At 55.8% G+C, this 18007-nt stretch overlaps 1 protein-coding gene across 1 annotated transcript; it reads left to right on the top strand.

The window, feature by feature from the left end:
- Positions 1-253: 253 nt before the first annotated feature.
- On the top strand, positions 254-4621 carry FRMD8 (FERM domain containing 8; the record flags this gene model as incomplete). Its single annotated transcript, XM_084540627.1, is given in 5 exon segments — positions 254-295; positions 1793-1858; positions 1860-1994; positions 2678-2840; positions 2945-4621. Coding segments are annotated over 5 exon segments (540 nt in total). The 3' UTR covers positions 3079-4621.
- Positions 4622-18007: the final 13386 nt, after the last annotated feature.

Genomic DNA, 18007 nt, shown 5'->3' with positions numbered 1-18007 from the left:
CGTGGGGGGACTAATTCTTGCTCATGGGGTAATTTGGGGGGGGATTTGGGGGGATTGGGGGGGGATTTGGGTTCATGTAGCGGGGATTTGGGGGTCGTGGGGGGGGGATTTGGGGTCGTGGGGGGGGGATTTTGGGGTCCCTGAGGGGCGATTTGGGATCGTGGGGGGGGATTTGGGGGTTGGGGGGGGTCCTGAGAGGGGATCTGGGGGGGTTGGGGGGGGCTATGGGGCAGGAGGAGGGTTTGGGGGGGCTATGGGGCTGGAGGGGGTCACCATCGTGGACCCCCGGCAGAAGGTGAAGGGGGGGGGGATTTTTTGGGGTGGGGGGGGATTTTTTGGGAGTGGGGGGGATTGGGGGGGATTGGGGGGGGGATTTGGGGGGATTGGGGGGGGGTTTTGGGGGTCGTGGGGGGGTCGTGGGGGGGGGATTTGGGGTCATGCAGGGGTATTTGGGGTTGTGGGGGGCTCATGGGGGGGGGATTTTTTGGGGTGGGGGGGATTTTGGGGTGGGGGGGGCTTAATTCTGCTTTATGGGGTAATTTGGGGGGGGATTTTGGGGTTTGGGGGGGATTTTGGGGTTTGGGGGGGATTTAGGGGCCGGGGGGGGCTCAGAGCTGCCCTGTGGGGTAACTGGGGGGGGGATTTTGGGGTCCTGGGGGGGGGAATTTGGGGTCATGGGGGGGATTTTGGGGTCCTGGGGGGGGATTCGGGATCGTGGGGGGGGGATTTGGGGGGTGGGGGGGGATTTTTTGGGAGTGGGGGGGGATTTTGGGGTGGGGGGGGCTTAATTCTGCTTTATGGGGTAATTTGGGGGGGGGATTTGGGGGTTTGGGGGGGATTTTGGAGGTCGTGGGGGGGATTTTGGGGTCCTGGGGGGGGATTTGGGGTCCTGGGGGGGGATTTGGGGTCGTGGGGGGGGGATTTTTTGGGGTGGGGGGGGATTTTGGGTCGTGGGGGGGGGGATTTGGGGTTGTGGGGGGAGTAATTCTTGCTCATGGGGTAATTTGGGGGGGGATTTGGGGTCCTAGGGGGGGGATTTGGGGTCCTGGGGGGGGATTTGGGGGTCCTGGGGGGGGATTTTGGGGTCCAGGGGGGGAATTTGGGGTCGTGGGGGGAGATTCGGGGTCGTGGGGGGGGGATTTGGGGTCCTGGGGGGAAATTTTGGGGGTCATGGGGGGGAGATTTGGGGTCCTTGGGGGGGGATTTTGGGGTCGTGGGGGGGGATTTTTTGGGCTGGGGGGGGATTTTTTGGGGGTGGGGGGGGGATTTGGGGTCGTGGGGGGGTCCTGAGAGGGGATCTGGAGGGGTTGGCGGGGGCTATGGGGCAGGAGGAGGGTTTGAGGGGGGGTCACCATCGTGGACCCCCGGCAGAAGGTGAAAAGGGGGGGGGATTTTTTGGGGTGGGGGGGTCTCAGGGGGATTTTGGGGTCGTGGGGGGGGGATTTTTGGGGGTGGGGGGGATTTGGGGGGGGATTTGGGGGTCCTGGGGGGGATTTGGGGTCGTGGGGGGGGATTTGGGGTCCTAGGGGGGTGATTTGGGGGTCGTGGGGGGGATTTGGGGTGGTGGGGGGGGATTTGGGGGCTGGGGGGGGTCCTGGGAGGGTGCGTGGGGGGGGGGTATAGGGTCGGGGGGGGGTCTTTAGGGCAGAGGGGGGGCAATTTAGGGTGTATGGGGGGGCTTTGGGGCAGGTTATTTTTTTGGGGGGGGTCTTTGGGAGTGGGGGGGGGCAATGGGGTTACGGGGGGGGGCATTTTGTGGTTCTGACCCCCCCAATTTGCCCCCCCCCCCCAGCATGTGCTGCTGTCCCTGGCTTTCCCCGAGCTGTGCTGGGAGCTGGTGGGCGGGGGGGGGGGGCGGCGGCCCCGGGGAGGGGGCCGAGGGTCCCGCCGGGGGGGGGGCCACGGCCTCGGGACCCCCCCAGCTGTGGTTGGAGTTCGACGGCGAGCAAGGGGGGGCCCCGGTCAACCGGCTGCTGAGGGTGCTGTCCCCACAGGTAATGGGGGGGGGGACGGGGGGGGCAATTTGGGGGGTGAGGGGGGGCACGGGGTAATTGGGGGGGGGGGTAATTCTGCCCCATGGGGGGATTTGGGGGGGGATTTGGGGGTCTAGGGGGGGGATTTAGGGGTCTAGGGGGGGGTTGGGGGGGGATTTAGGGGCCGGGGGGGGCTCAGAGCTGCCCTATGGGGTAATTTGGGGGGGTAATTTGGGGGGTGGGGGGGCACGGGGTAATTGGGGGGGGGTAATTCTGCCCCATGGGGGAATTTCGGGGGGTTTTGGGGGGATTTTAGGGTCGGGGGGGGGTTAATCCTGCCCCATGGGGTAATTGGGGGGGGATTTGGGGGTTTTGAGGGGGGATTTTAGGGTTGGGGGGGCTTAATTATGCTTTATGGGGTAATATGGGGGGGGGATTTGGGGTTGGGGGGGGCTTAATTTTGCCCTATGTGGTTATTGGGGGGTTTGGGGGGGTGTCTTTAGGGTCTGGGGGGGTTAATCCTGCCCCATGGGGCAATTTGGGGGGGGGATTTGGGGGATTTTGGGTTTGGGGGGGGTTAATTCTGCCCCATGGGGCAATTTGGGGGGGGGATTTAGGGTTGGGGGGGCTCCTACCCCATTACACCATAGGATAATTTTCTGGGGGGGGGTCTCACTAATTTTCTCTTCCCCCCCCCCCCCCAGGCGGAGCTGATGAGCTCCCTGATCGAGTGCTGCATCGCCCTGGGGGGGGCCGACCCCCCCCCGAGCCCCCCCGACGCCCCCCAACGCCCCCCCCTGCGGCGCCAGGACAGCGTCACCCGCCCCCGCCTGCAGCGCTTGGCCACCATCGACTACGTGGAGGACGGTGGGGGGGGGCTTTTTTTTTGGGGGGGGGGGTGTTAATTTTATGGGGGGGGGTCAGTCACACGTTGGTGACCCCCCCCTTTGTGTTTTCTGCCCCCCCCCCAGGTCAGGAGCTGCGGAGGGTGAAGCCCCCCCGGCGCTCGGCGTCGTTTTTTAGCCGGGGGGGGGGCTCCGGGGGGGGCTCTGGGGGGGGCGCCTACGCCCCAGTGCCCGGGGGGGCGGCGTTGGAGCAGGGGTGAGACCCCCCAGAATGGACTGGGAGCACTGGGAGCCCCCCCTTCATGGACTGGGAGCCCCCCCCGCCATGGACTGGGAGCACTGGGAGCTCCCTCCACATGGACTGGGAGCACTGGGAGCTCCCCCTTCATGGACTGGGAGCACTGGGAGCTTCCCTTCATGGACTGGGAGCTGCCCCACCTGGACTGGGAGCACTGGGAGCTCCCTCTGCATGGACTGGGAGTACTGGGAGCTCCCCCCCCCCATGGACTGGGAGCCCCCTCTTGGACGGGGACCCCCCTCCCGGAACATACTGGGAGCAAACTGGGAGCTCCCCCTGGAGCAAACTGGGAGCACTGGACACTAAGGAAGCGCACAGGGACACGGCCGTCACTACCCCATTGCACCCCCCTCCCCAATTTTGGGGCAAATTGGGGCGGATTAGGGCAATTTTGGGGTGGTTTGCGACTAATTCAGGGCAAACTGGGGTGGTTTGGGGCGGATTGGGACTGATTTGGGGCAAATTGGGGCGGTTTAGGACAATTTTGGGGTGATTTGGGACTAATTCGGGGCACATCGGGTAGTTTAGGGCAATTTGGGGGCAGATTGGGACTAATGTGGGGCATATCGGGGCAGATTTGGACTAATTTGGGGTAAATTGAGATTTGAGGCAATTTGGGGGAGATCGGGGCAAATGGGGGTGATTTGGGGGGATTTAGGGGCAGATTGGGATTCATGGGGGCAGATCAGGATGGTTTGAGGCACGTCAGACCACTTGGGGACTCATTTTGGGGCAGTTTGGGGTTAAACTGAGGGTTTTTGGGGCTGATTCAGGGCCTTTTGGGGCTGATTCAGGGCGGTTTGGGGCTGATTTGGGGCTGAATCATGGCAATTTGGGGGTGTTTTGGGGCTGATTCAGAGCAATTGGGGCTGGTTTAGAGATGTATTGGGATAGATCGTGATTCATCCAGGGCATTTTGGGGCTGATTCAGGGTTTTTTGGGGCTGATTCAGGGGGTTTGAGGGGACATGGGACAAAATGGCGGCCCCACGTGCTGGCGGCCATTTTAGGGCCGGGGGGGGGGGGGGGCACACTCGTGTGCCCTCGTGTTACACGGGGGGGGGGGGGGGCCTCATTAGTGCTAATGAGCTAACAGTGCCTTACTCACCGTGCTTCTTTTTGGGGTGAATCCTGCCGGTTTTGGGTCACCTCCGCCGCCTGCCTGCACCCAAAGCGACGCTTCTCTTTGGGGGGGGGCGCACCCCGGCTGCGAAAATCCCAATATTTCACAATTTAACCTCACTTTTCTCCCTCGCGCACCGTCTCCTTTGTCCTAAAACCTGCTTATTTTTAAATAATTTTACTACATTTTTTTTTTAAATACAAAGCGCCCCTCCCCCAGCAGCAAAATCCGCACATCCTAAAACACTACTTTTATATATATATATATATTTTTTAAGGGAGAAGCAGTAATTTGGGGATTTTGTTCTTTCCGGCTGCACTTAAAAGGGGGGGAATTTGTAAATAATTCTGGTGCTTAATCAGAAAAATAAACAATTAACACATTTCCGGAGTATAAAGCTGTATGGGGGGGGGGGCGGGAAATGGTTGGCTTTCCCTGAAGGCAAAACTGTGAGGAAACGCCATTTTCTCCCCATTTCCTCCGAGGGGGATGCTTTTGTGAAAAAAACCGCCATTTTGGTGCCGGGGAACAACTTAGTTCTTTATTTTTTTTACTTTTTTGGGGGGGAGGGGGATAAAGGCAAACATGGGAGATGTTTTTGGCTCACGGAGGGGGGGGGGGGGGGGGGGGGGCGCTTCCTGAGGTAAAATACCTCAGAAAAAGGCGCTTTGTTCGCTCCTTTTTGGTGCTTTACGCCTCGCTGCGGCGGGGGAGGGGAATTTGGGGCCAGTTTGGGGGATTTTGGGGCCCGTTTTGGGGGGGATTTGGGGCACTGCGGGTGGGGGCGGGGCGCTGCGCATGCGCAGGAGCGCACTGCGCCACCCGCCGCAGCGAGGTCCGGCCGGCGCCGGTTGGAACCGGCCTCGGGGCCGCATCACCGCGGATCCCTCCGCCGCGCCGGGAACGCCCCCGAATTCCCGTTTTTTTGCCTTTAAATGGGCGTGGGGGGAGGAACGGAGTTAAAGTTAAACCTCCCGAGCGGTGGGGGGAGGGGAGGGAGGCTGGGGGAGGGGGGTTTTGCGGGGGTTTGGGGCCCCCCGGTGGAGGATATTGTGGGGAAAACAAGCGACCCCCCCTCCTCACGCCCCGTTCCTGAGGTGATTTTTGTGTGAAAAGCCGTAAAACTGGCATTTTTTTCCGAGAGGGAGGGAGGCCTTGGGAAAACGGCTCGATAAAGATAAAAATGGGGCTGGTGGATTGCGGGGTTTCACCCCAAAAAGGGTGGAAAATTGGCTCTGTGAGGGGGTTAGTGTGTCTTCCCCCTGCGGGCTCAAAAAGGGGGAAAAGCAAGCTGAAAAGCTGCACTTTTTATGTATTTTATTTATTTTTAAGCGTTTCCTTTGTTCTGCGCGTAGTCGCGTGCTGAAATTGGTGCCTTCTAGTCCCCAAAACCGGTTAAATTGGCTTAAAAACGCGGGCAGAGCTGCTCGACCCTGAAGGAGACAAAATGGCTGCCGGGGGGAGGGGGCCTCTGCTGGGCTCATTGTGCAGCTTTTTGGTGCAATCCCTGAAAGAAAATCGGCATTTCCACTCAGGTGGGCCACGTCCTTCTTTTCCTGACAAAAAATAAGGAGGTTTGAGTGAAAAAAATACCGATATATTCCTTCCTGACAGAGGCTTTTCTGTTGGAAAAGGCCCTAAAATGGCCTCTCCGAGCCGAAGAGCTGGAGGGAAACTCAACGTTTTGGGGCGTTTCCATGCCAAAAACTTGAACTCTTGGAGTGTGGCAGTAGATTTTTAGAAAAATCTAATTCTATTTAGGCAATTTTAAAGCCAAAATACTTTGTTTCATATCAAAGAATGAAATGGGAAGGAGAGGGGGATATGTAAAAACAGGCAGAAACGTGCAAATCACTGCTGCAAAAAAAAGACACGTTCGGTGTTAAATCCCCCTGAAACCCAGTTTTGTTAGCGACGGGAAGTCGAAACAGGAAAAAAAACAGCTTTATGGATGTTAATGACAAAATAATAACAGCCGAATCCCTTCTTGTTCCTCAGGAAACGCCCTGGAAACGCGGCAGAAAAACTCGTCCGTTGCCCAGTGACTGCCCGCGTCATCGCCTCGTCAGCCGCATTAATTGGCCTCCGAGCAGCCCTAATTACTGGTTACCCACATTTTTTGGGGGGTGTCCTCACTAGCAGCGATTTTGGGGTGTCATTACGTGTGAAATGGGAGCTGGGGCTGCCCGGAAATGCCTCAAAATGCCGCAATTGGGGATTTTTTTATGTTTTTTTTGCTTAAAATGGCTGGGGCTGTGCAATGACTCAGCACGGCTTTGAAATTGTAGGAAATGCGGAGATTTTGGGGGCATTTTAATGAAAAAATACATGAAGAGGCTTTGTATTTTGATGGGAAGTGAGGTGGGGATAAGAGAGGTTTTTTTGAGCTTTGTTGAAAGGGGGTAAATTAAAATTAAAAAGGGGGTTATGGGGGGGGGTTGCTGATAAACGAGGACAAAAAAAGGAGGATTGGGAGCGTTTCCCACTGCAAAAGCAACATGGCACAAACACAGATATACCCTCACTTGTGATTTAAACCATTTTCCCCAAAAGATTTCCAACTGTTTGGGGGAAAACCAGCCTTTTTGCCAGGACACCCTCCCCCCCCCCCCCCAGTGACACAGCAGGAACAAAACCAGGTGAAAATGATGCAAAAAAAACACCGCAAAGACAACGCTGGAAAAAAAAAAAAAAAAAAAACAGACGTCCAAAAGGTCAGAGTGGTTTTTAAAATGGCCAAAGAGAAACAAAAGGTCGGATTTAAATGGTTAAATTTAACCACTTAATCATTAACTCAAGGTTAAATTCAGCCATTTTCACGCAGAAACGACACAACTGAACACCTTACTTTTTTTTGGGGGGGGGGGGTAAAAACTGAATAAAACCCAACAAAACACAAAAAAGAGGCTTTGTGGCGTGCCAGGGAGGAACGGCTTTTTTTTTTTTTTAATTTTTTGGCATTTTGGGGGGATTATTTCTTCCTGCCCCCCCCGCGGATGCGTCGCAGTGCGGCACTGACGTGGCTTTGGCTTTATAAAGCCCCGCGACGCCCGGGCAGAGCAGGCGGGTGCAGGCTGCAGGCAGGGAGGCAGCAGCTGGGGAGCCAGAAATTCAGAAATTTCCCCCCGCCGGGGCAGATTTTGCTCGAGGAAGACAGCCAGGGAGAAAATCGAATCCCTAAAATACCCTAATTCGGTATTTTAGAGGAGCTAGAGCGAGCTAAAGCGCTTTATTTTAAGATGAAAAAAGCTCTGGAAGCTTTTCTCGCTTGAAAGAAGCTCTTAAAGCTCTTTGCCTTCTCCTCCCTTTAAAAGAAAAAAGCCCCCCCGAGAGGGTTTTTAGGAGGAAAATGGGAAGATTTCGGAAAGAAGAGCCCGGAGGAGAGCAGGCGGCCGCGGGCCCGGGAGGGTGAGCGGAGATTTTTGGTGCAGGATCAGGGGAAAATGGGGCTTTTCACAAGCCGCCAGCCGGAGGGTGTGGAGCCGAAGAGGAAGCAGAGGAGGAGGAAAAAAAAAAAAAAAAATCTGAGCTAAAAAATCCGAAATTTCGGTCCTAAAGAGATAGAAGATGGCTTAAGGAGAAGATTAATGGAAAGGAGGAAATAATTTGGAAAAAAAAAATTAATCAAGAGTGAAGATAAAAATGTAGACGTGAGGAAGATTTAAAAAAATCGAAGAGAGAAAACGCCAAATTGTAATGAATTTGAGAAGGAGGCTGACGAGTGGCTCCAGCCCGGCTTCACGCCGACCCCGAATTAACCCAATCGCGGCCGTTTTTTCCCCAAACCGCCGAGGGCACGCCTGCTTCACGCAGCCCAGAAAAGCCGAGATTTGAGCCCAAAAATGGCGAGGAGAGGAGGTTGTAGAGGCTGAGGAGGGTGCGGGAGGCTTCCCAAACCCCGAGCCAGGTGTAGAAGAGCGGCAGCGACGCGATGGTGCCTGTGCCGAGGCTGGGCAGGAGGAGAAAGAGGAGAAAAAAGGACATTTTGGTTAAAAGCTGCTTGCTGGGAAGGACGCAGGGAGGCGAGAAGGTGGCAGCCAAAAGGCAGAGGAGGAGGAAGCAGAAAATAGAGCAGAGGAACAGCAAATAATAGGCAAAAAGGAGGAGAAAACAGAAAAATAGAAAAAAAAAAAACGAAGAGGGGAAAGAATAGAAAAAAGAAGAGGGCAGAAAAAAGAAAATTAGAAAAAAAGAAGAGGGCAGAAAATAGAAAAAAAGAAAATTAGAAAAAAAGAAGAGGGCAGAAAATAGAAAAAAAAGAAATAGAACAGAAAAGAAAGAAGAATAGAAAAAAGAAAACTAGAAAATTGAAAAAAATAGAAAAAAGAAGAATAGAAAAAAGAAAAATAGAAAAAATGAAGAGGGCAGAAAATAGAAAAAAGAAAATTAGAAAATAGAAAAAAGAAAATTAGAAAATAGAAAAAAAGAAGAGGTCAGAAAATAGAAAAAAAGAAAATAGAAAAAACGAAGAGATCAGAAAATAGAAAAATAGAAACCTTGAAGAGGTCAGAAAACAGAAAAATAGAAAATAGAAAAAAGAAGAGGTCAGAAAATAGAAAATAACGAAAATAGAAAAAAGGAAAATAGAAAAAAGAAAATAGAAAAAAGAAAATAGAAAAAAGAAAATAGAAAAAAGAAAATAGAAAAAAGAAAATAGAAAAAAGAAAATAGAAGAGACTAGAGAAAGAAAATAGAACATAGAAAAAAAGAAAATAGAAAAAGGGGAAAATAGAACAAGAAAATACAAGGAAAAAAAGGCAGAAAATTGCATTTAAACGTTTGAGGGAACAAAGAGCCAGAGGAGAAAATAGGAAAAAAAGAGAAAAAAAAAAATCAGAGGAGAAACTAGAGCACAGGAGCAGCCAGTGGAAATTGGTGAAATTGAGGAAAACGGGAAAAAAAAAGGAGCTAGAAGAGGAGAAGAGGCGCTGGAGGATGGAGAGGAGAGAAATTGAGGAAGAAAACCAGAGGAAATTGGTGAAGAGAGGAGGAAATAGGAGCCTAGAAGAGGAGAAAAAAGGCGAAAAGAGAGGCAATAGAAGAAAATAGAGAAAATAGAAGAAAATAGAGAAAATAGAAGAAAAGAGAGGAAATAGAAGAAAAAGAGAGGAAATAGAAGAAAAAGAGAGGAAATAGAAGACGGCGGAGGCAGAGGAGAGCGAGTTAAAAAACGGGAGGCGAGCCGGAGCGTGGTGAAGCTGGAGAAGAGTGACCGAAAATCGGCGCAAATTGGCGGAATCGGCCCCAAAACGGAGCAGCGGAGACGCCGGGGCGCGGTGAGGGCCCCCCCTCGGTTTCGGGGGGGGGTCGGGGGGGTGGCGAGGGAGGGCGCGGGGCTCTTGTCGTTGCAGGCGCCGTTTTTGGCCACAAAGCGCCCCAAAACTCACCGCCGCGGCGTAGATATTTGGGTCAAAATGGTAAAGAAACGGTGAAAAAAAAAAAAAATCGGAACAACAAAAAAAAAAAGGAACAAAAAAAAAAAAGGAAAAGAACGACAACAACAACAAAAAAAAAAAAAAAGCAAAATCAACCCAAAATCCAGCATCATCACGCTCCGGCTGTAAAATACTGTAGGTACCGGTGTCGCCGCGCCGCAGAGTAAGTGCAAAATCCTTGTTTTTTAACCCAAAAGCGGCATGCGGGAGGGATGGCGGAAACTCGCTGGAAAAGGGGAAGGAGGAGTTATAAAAAATGTGCTGTTTTGTGCCGGGGAAGGGGGGGGTGTTCGAGTGTGTTTCCCCCCTCAGGTGTAAGCAACAAAAGGCGACAAAATGGAGGAAAAATAACAAAAAAAAAGATAATTCCGCTGAGGAAAATGAGCAGGATGAGGAGAAAGAGACCCAAAAGAGATCCTCAGGCTCAGGATTTAAGCAAAAAAAAGGCAAATCCGCACCCAAACCGCGCTCAGCCCCGCAGTGGCAGCGCTCCCAGGAGCTTTTCTGCAGGGAGATTTTGAGGATAAAAAGCACAGATTTGGTTAATTGAGACTCGGTTCGGAAGTAAGATTTTTTTTGTTTGTTTTTCTCTGCTTTTCCATTTTGGGGCGTTTTCTGTGTTTTTTATTTCTGGTTGGTGGAGCGGAGTTGGCTTGGTCGGGGGCAGGGGTCTGGCTGTGCTGGGGAGGGGGGTGGGGGGAGCTTTTTTGGGGTGTTTTCCGGCCTTTTCACAGATGCAGAGGTAGGAGGCAGTGCCAGCTTGGAAGAAAAGCAGCTTTTTACCCCCAAAAATGGAGCTGGAAAATCAGGATTGTGGCTTGTCCCCGGAGCTTCGCTTAACCCCCCGCTAGGAGCGAGCGTAAAACCAGACCAAACGGCCCCAAAAATGCCGGCGGGGGAGGGGAGGGGGGGGGGGGGTGTAATATTCTGTATTTCCAGGTTTTTCTCCGTAAAAGGCAGCAGGATGCTTAAATTTAGGCTTTTTCCCCCAAACCGTGAGTTGTAAAAGTAGGAGTGGGAGGCAAAAAAACACCAAAGCGGCCGCGGCGGTGGCAAGTAACCCTGGGCGCGGGCCGGACTCCCCAAATTCACCTAAATCCCCCCGTTTTTGGGAGCGGGGGAGGGTGTGGGGCGGCGGAGGAGGGAGGCGCATGGATTTTGGGGCGAATTCCGGCCGTTTTGGAGGTGGCGGCGGTCGGGGCGCGGCGGGCGGTTGTGCCGGGAGGAGCCGGGGCGTGCCGGGACCCCGCTTCCGTCCGAAACCCCCCCAAAACCAACCCCCCCCCCCCACCAATCGGCGCGGAGGGATGTAAAAAAAAAAGCCGGATTCGGCCCAAAATACCCCAAAATCCCCAAACGCGGCGCTTTCACCCCAAACGGGGGCTGACGGGGGGGGCTCTGTCTCGCAGGTGCAGCCACGGCCGCCCCAGCCGCAGCTTCTGGGCCAGTAAAGATGAGGAAGCGGGCGCCCCGACCCCGCCGCCTTTTTGGGGGAAAAAAGGCCAAAAAAGGGTCTGCTGGGCGCTGGCCCCGGCTTCTCCGCACAGCTCAGTGAAATCCGCAGGAAAATGCCCCAAAAACGAGGCAGCGCGAGGACGCCCGACCCGAGAAAGGCAGAGCCCGGCAGCAAAACCTCCCAAAAACGTGTAGGAAAGGGAGAAAAATAGGTATTTCTGGTGGTTTCAACCCAAAACGGGGGCACGGAGCGCCGCGAGCATCCAGGTGGCGGTGGTGGTTTTTCGCCCAGGGAGGGTGTTATTTTACCAATTTAGCCCCAATTTTGCTTGGTTTTCCCCTCCGGATTCACCGATTTGGAAGGAAAAAAAGCAAAAACGTAAAAAAAGGCCCAAAGTGCCTCAAAATGAGCAGCCAGCGCCAGGCCCCTCCGGCAGCGGCGCTCGGCCGGATCCCTTCAGTGGGATTTTGAGTGGAAAACGTGGCTTTTTGGTAAACTCAGGGCTCGAGCCCTTCGGCCCTAGGGAGGGGGGAGGAGATTTTTAACCGTTTCCCAGTGTTTCTCCCCAAAAAAGGGCAGGAGGGGGGGTGGGGGCGGGGGGGGCTCGTGGTGCTGTGTTTGTTTCTCCCCCCTCCCCGCTCTCCACCGAGGCAGGATCGCAGCGACCCAAAACGGCCTCAAAACGGCCCAGAGAGGACAAATTGCTAAAAATGACTAAAAAATTAGAAAACAGGAAGCAAAAAGGCAGAAAAAAAAAAGCCTAAAACAAACAAACAAAAAAAAAAGGCAGAAAATACCCGAGTGAGAGGAGTAAGTACCCGCGGTGCGGTCACGCAGCGCCGGCCCGACCCAAAACTCTGCTTTCTGAGCCCATTCCTGCGCCGGGGTCGGATCCTGTCCCCAAAATCCCGCTTTCTGAGCCCGTTTCGCACCGGGCGAGCGCGCTGGCTCCAAAAAGCCGTTTTCTGAGCTCGTTTTGCGCTGGGGAGCATGCCAGACCCAAAAACCCGCTTTCTGCGCCTGTTCAGCGCCAGGGGACGCGTGCCGGACCCCAAAAACCCCTTTTCTCAACCCATTTGTCGCTGGCGACGCGTGCCTGACCCAAAAATCCGCTTTCTGAGCTCATTTTGCGCCGGGGACGCGTGGCTGCCCCAAAATCCCGCTTTCTGAGCCCGTTTTGCCCCTCGGAAGCGCACTCAATCCCGAACCCCGTTTTCCGAGCCTATTTTGCGCTGGGGGCGTGAGCCTGACCCAAAATCCCACTTTCTGAGCCCGTTTAGCGCCGGGGAAGCACGCTGGACCCAAAATCCCACTTTCCGAGCCCGTTTTTGTGCTGCGGACACGAGCGTGACCCCAAAATCCCGCTTTCCGAGCCCGTTTTGCGCCGGGGACGCCGCGCCGCCGGAAAAACCCCCAAATCCCCAAAAATCCCTAAAGCACCCCAAAGCACGCGGGGCGGGGGCGGGGCGCGCGCCTCTTCCCGTGCGGCCGTAGGTACCGAAATCGGCGATTTTCCACCCAAAAACCCTTCCAAAAGCGCCCCAAAGCGCGCACCACCATGGAGCACCGCCAGCGACACTGCCAGGTAGATTTTTTTTGGGGCAGTTTCTCCGGTATTTGGGTACTTCGGGGCCCTTGCCCCCCCTCCGACGGTGGTGTAGGGAAACTGTCGGTTTTTGGTTTTGCCAGAAACGCCCGTTTTTCGGGGCGGTTTTGGGCGGGGGGGGGGGCGGTGTCGCGATTGCCTTCCAGGGAGCGGCGCGACGCAGCCGGACCCGCGGCGAAGCTAGCAGGTGACTTACACTTTTCTTGATTCCCCCCCCCCAAAACCTCACAGATTTACCCCAAAAACTCCATTCGAGCTCAACCACCCTCCAAATTGAAACAAAACCCACCAAATCACCCAAAACGACCCAAAACCGTGGGGTTTTTACCTCCCCACTGTCAAAACCCCCCAAAACGGGGCTGTGGGGCCCCCCTGGCTTCACGCCTGCCCCCCCCCCTCTCATCCATAAATCTACAAATTGGGTAAAAACGCAGCAAAAACGGGGTCGGGGCTGAGGGGGGGACCCCGCTGCGATGCCCGGGGGGGCCTGAAATCGCCCTAAATTACCCCAAAATCCACGTTTCCCCCCCCCGGGCCAGGTTTTCTTTTCCTGAGAGAACGTCGTTGTCTCAGGTTTTGCTTTTCTCCTGCGGGCCCCCCAAAAAAAAAAAAAACAACAAAAACAACCAAAAAAAAAGTTAAAAAACGGCCAAAGAAAAAAAGCAAAAGGCGCCGGTGGCGGCACTCCGGTGGCGGACGGGGTTCGAGTCCCCGCGGCGCCTGCTGCTGGCTGGGCCATGTCGCGACAGGAGGGGTCATATCGCGACAGGAAGGGGTCATATCGCGACAGGAAGGGGTCATATCGCGATAGGAGGGATGTGTCGCAACAGGAGGGCATTTTGGGGGAGCCTTAACGCGCCCCTATTTAACCGTTTAGATGAAAATCCGACCCAAAACCAGAGGCGTCCCCAAAACCAAGTCAGCCAGCGACCCCCCCCGCTCCCTAAATTCTCCTAAATTTCCCTCTATTTTGGGGCATTTCACTCAAAAAACCTTAAAATGAGGTCCGAGGGGCTCCGCGGCCAACCAAACTGCAGGAAAAAGCCCCAAAAATATCCCAAACGGGCCCCGACCCCCCCCAAAAAAAGGTTCTTGGGGTCAGCGCGGCCCCCCCTAAACCCCCTAAATCCTGCCCCCAGGGCTGGAACTCTGCGAATATTTGATGGGATTTGATAACATTTGATGAGATTTGATAATAATTTGATGATATTTGATAATATTTGATGATATTTGATCATTTTTGAGCTCATTTTGCACAAAATCCCAAAGGAGCCAGAAGCGCAGGTGGAAGAACGTCGCCCCCCCCAAAAAAAGCCCCTCACCCCCAGAGCCGCGTGCAATAAAGGCGCCTGCTGCCACACCCGGTGCTGTACTTTAACAGATTCTGCGAGTTCTTACCCCAAAACGACGGGCTTACTGGGCTCAACTGGGAACGCAGCAGCCCCAGAGGCTCCGACCCAGCTGCAAAACGCGGAAAATGGGAAAAGCGAAGAACTGACCCCAAAATGACACCCGTGGCTCCTGAACCAGCAGGGCCAGAGAAGGACCCAGTCCCTGGGGGTACTGGGAGCACTGGGCTACATACACCAGGCTTACTGGGAGCACTGGGCTACACACACCAGGCTTACTGGGAGCACTGGGCTACACACACCAGGCTTACTGGGAGCACTGGGCCGTACTGGGAGTAGTAGGCCCCACATACTGGGGTTACTGGGAGCACTGGGCTACACACACCAGGCTTACTGGGAGCACTGAGCCCCACATACTAGGCTTACTGGGAGCACTGGGCTGTACTGGGAACACTGGGTCCCACATACAGGGGTTACTGGGAGCACTGGGCCCCACATACTGGGGTTACCAGGAGCAATGGTCACATGGGAGCACTGGGCTACACACACCAGGCTTACTGGGAGCACTGGGCCCCACATACTGGGCTTACTGGGAGCACTGGGCTATACTGGGAGTACTGGGCCCCACATACTGGGGTTTCTGGGAGCACTGGGCTGTACTGGGAGCACTGGGCTACACACATCAGGCTTACTGGGAGCACTGGGCCCCACATACTGGGCTTACTGGGAGCACTGGGCCCCACACACTGGCTGCGGAGTTCTTCCACGGATTGCGACGGACTTGGGGAAAATTGGGGCTGGAAATTTTGACGTAAATAACCAAAACCGGAGACTTTTGGGGGAGGAGGAGCCCCCAGCGCCGCAGCGGGGGCAGGGGCTGGAACCGAGGCAAAAAATTGAGGAATGGGGAGGAAATTTGGGGAATTTCGCCTTCCCTCCTAATTATTGTGTTTATAATAATAACGTATAATTAATAATAATGGCTAATAATTAATAATAACGGTTTATAATTAATGATAATGGCTTATAATTAATAATAACGGCTTATAGTCAATGATAATGGCTTATAATTAATAATAACGGCTTATAATCAATGATAATGGCTTATAATCAATAACGGCTTATAATTAATAATAATAATAACTTATAATTAATAATAATGGCTAATAATTAATAATAATGGTTTATAATTAATGACAATGGCTTATAATTTGTAATAACAGCTTGTAATTAATAATGGCTTATAATAAATGGTAATGGTTTATAATTTATAATAACGGCTTATAATTAATAATAATAACTTATAATTAATGATAATGGCTTATAATTAATGATAATGGTTTATAATTAATGATAATGGCTTATAATTGATAACAATGGCCTATAATAGCAGCACTAATTGCGTGTCCTCTTGGGGAGGTTCCAGGGGACAAATACCTGATGTGAACAACCACCTTATGGGACAGAGACGTTCCAGGAGGGGATTTAACCTTTTTTTGTTGTTTTTTTCCCAAAATGAAGCCTTTACCCGGGGGCCCCGCAGGCCTTCAGGGCCGTTTGGGGCCTGCTCTGTGCTCCTGAGGGGGGGGTCACGACGCCAAACCCCGCGGGGGCGGCTCCTGACGGCCTTAAAAGTCGCTTTTGGGGATTAAAAGTGATTTTTGGGGAAAAAAATTTGGTTTTGGGGGATTAAAACCTTACCAGGCCCCGCCGCCGTCACCAGCTCCCCTCACGCCCCCCCCTCCCGGAAGTGGGCCCCGCGCACGCGCCACGTCATTTCCGCTCCGCTGGCTTCCACGTGACCCCCTCCCCTCCCTCTCCACAAGCCCCGCCCCCACTCAAACCCCGCCCCTAACCCCGCCCACCCCAGCCCCTCCCGCCGCCACGCCGCCGCTCTCAGCCCCCACCCACCCCAGGCCCCGCCCACACCCCTTTAACCCCGCCCACACCCCCATTTAAACCCCGCCCACCCCAGCCACCTCCCGCAGCCACCCCAGACCCCGCCCTGTCCCCTTTAACCCCGCCCACCACCCCTTAACCCCTCCCACCACCCCTTAACCCCGCCCACTCCCCCCTCCCACAGCCACGCCGCCGCTCTACCCCAGACCCCTCCCCCTGCAAGCCCCGCCCACCCTAAACCCCACCCACCCACAAGCCCCGCCCACCCCACCCCCTCCCGCAGCCACTCTGCCGCTCTACCCCTAAACCCCACCCACCCCAAGCCCCACCCACCCCTAAACCCCACCCACCCCAAACCCCACCCACCCCCAAGCTCCACCCACTCCCCAAGCCCCGCCCCCTCCCTCTGCCCGCCGCCGCCGCTCGGCTCCGCTCCGGGCCCCGCCGCCGCCCCCCCCCCCCCCCCCCGGTGACCCCCCCGTGACCCCCCCCGTGCCCCCCCGGTGCCCCCCCGCCCCCCCCCCGCCATGTGGCTTTTTTCCCGCGACCCCGTCCGCGATTTCCCCTTCGAGCTCGGCCCCCCCGAGCCCACCCCCGACCCCCCCCCGGGCCCGGCCCCGCTTTGGAAACTGCTCCGGGGGCGCCGCAAGGTAACGGGGGGGGGGGGGGGGCAACAACGAGGGGGGGGGCACCGGGTGGGTGTGGGGTGGGGTGGGGGGGGGCACCGGGGTTCCCCTCCCCTCCCCTCCCCCCCCTCACACGCCCCCCGCTTCTCGTGTCCCCAAATCGCTCCTCTTCACCCCCCCCCCCCAATGCTCACCCCCCCCCCCCGACCCCAAATCCGTCCCCCCCCCCCCCCCTCCGGTCCCCAAATCCCCCAGATGTCCCGACCCCCCCCCACGCCCGCTGTCCCCGTGTGCCCCCCCCCGCCCCCCAATGGCCCCCCCAATGCCCCCCGATGCCCCCCCTATATCCCCTGATGCCCCCCCCATGTCCCCACACACCCCCCAATGCCCCCCCATGTCCCCCCCCCATGTCCCCCTCATGTCCCCATGTCCCATATCCCCATCCCCTATATCCCCCTGATGTCCCCCCACCCCCCAATGTCCCCCTGATGTCCCCCCGATGTCCCCCCACCCCCCAATGTCCCCCCCAATGTCCCCATGTCCCCCAATGCCCCCCAATGTCCCCCAATATCCCCCTGATGTCCCCCCACCCCCAATGTCCCCCCAATGTCCTGATGTCCCCACACCCCAAAATGCCCCCCAATGCCCCCCAATGTCCCCTGATGTCCCCCCACCTCCCCGATGTCCCCAAATCCCCCCAATGTCCCCCCACCCTCCGATGTCCCCCCACCCTCCGATGCCCCCCCCAATGTCCCCATGTCCCCCAATGTCCCCCTGATGTCCCCCCACCCCCCAATGTCCCCCCAGTGTCCTGATGTCCCCAAATCCCCCCGATGTCCCCATGTCCCCCAATGTCCCCAAATCCCCCCGATGTCCCCAAATCCCCCAAATCCCCCCGATGTCCCCCCACCCCCCGACGTCCCCCCACCCTCCGATGCCCCCCAATGTCCCCACATCCCCCCGATGTCCCCCGACGTCCTCCCACCCTCCGATGTCCCCCGATGTCCCCAAATCCCCCCGATGTCCCCATGTCCCCTGATGTCCCCCCACCCTCCGATGTCCCCACATCCCCCCAATGTCCCCAAATCCCCCCGATGTCCCCAAATCCCCCCAATGCCCCCGATGTCCCCCCACCCCCCGACGTTCCCCCACCCTCCGATGCCCCCCAATGTCCCCATGTCCCCCTGATGTCCCCAAATCCCCCCAATGTCCCCCCACCCTCCGATGTCCCCACATCCCCCCTGATGTCCCCAAATCCCCCCGATGTCCCCCCACCCCCTGATGTCCCCCACCCCCCGATGTCCCCACATCCCCCCAATGTCCCCACATCCCCCCAATGTCCCCAAATCCCCCTGATGTCCCCCCACCCCCCGATGTCCCCAAATCCCCCCGGTCCCC

This window comes from Aythya ferina, assembly GCF_964211825.1.
Source record: "Aythya ferina genome assembly, contig: HAP1_SCAFFOLD_1332, whole genome shotgun sequence".
NCBI lineage: Eukaryota > Metazoa > Chordata > Aves > Anseriformes > Anatidae > Aythya > Aythya ferina.
Note: the sequence above shows the minus strand (reverse complement) of the source record. Positions and strands in the feature narration are given on the sequence as shown.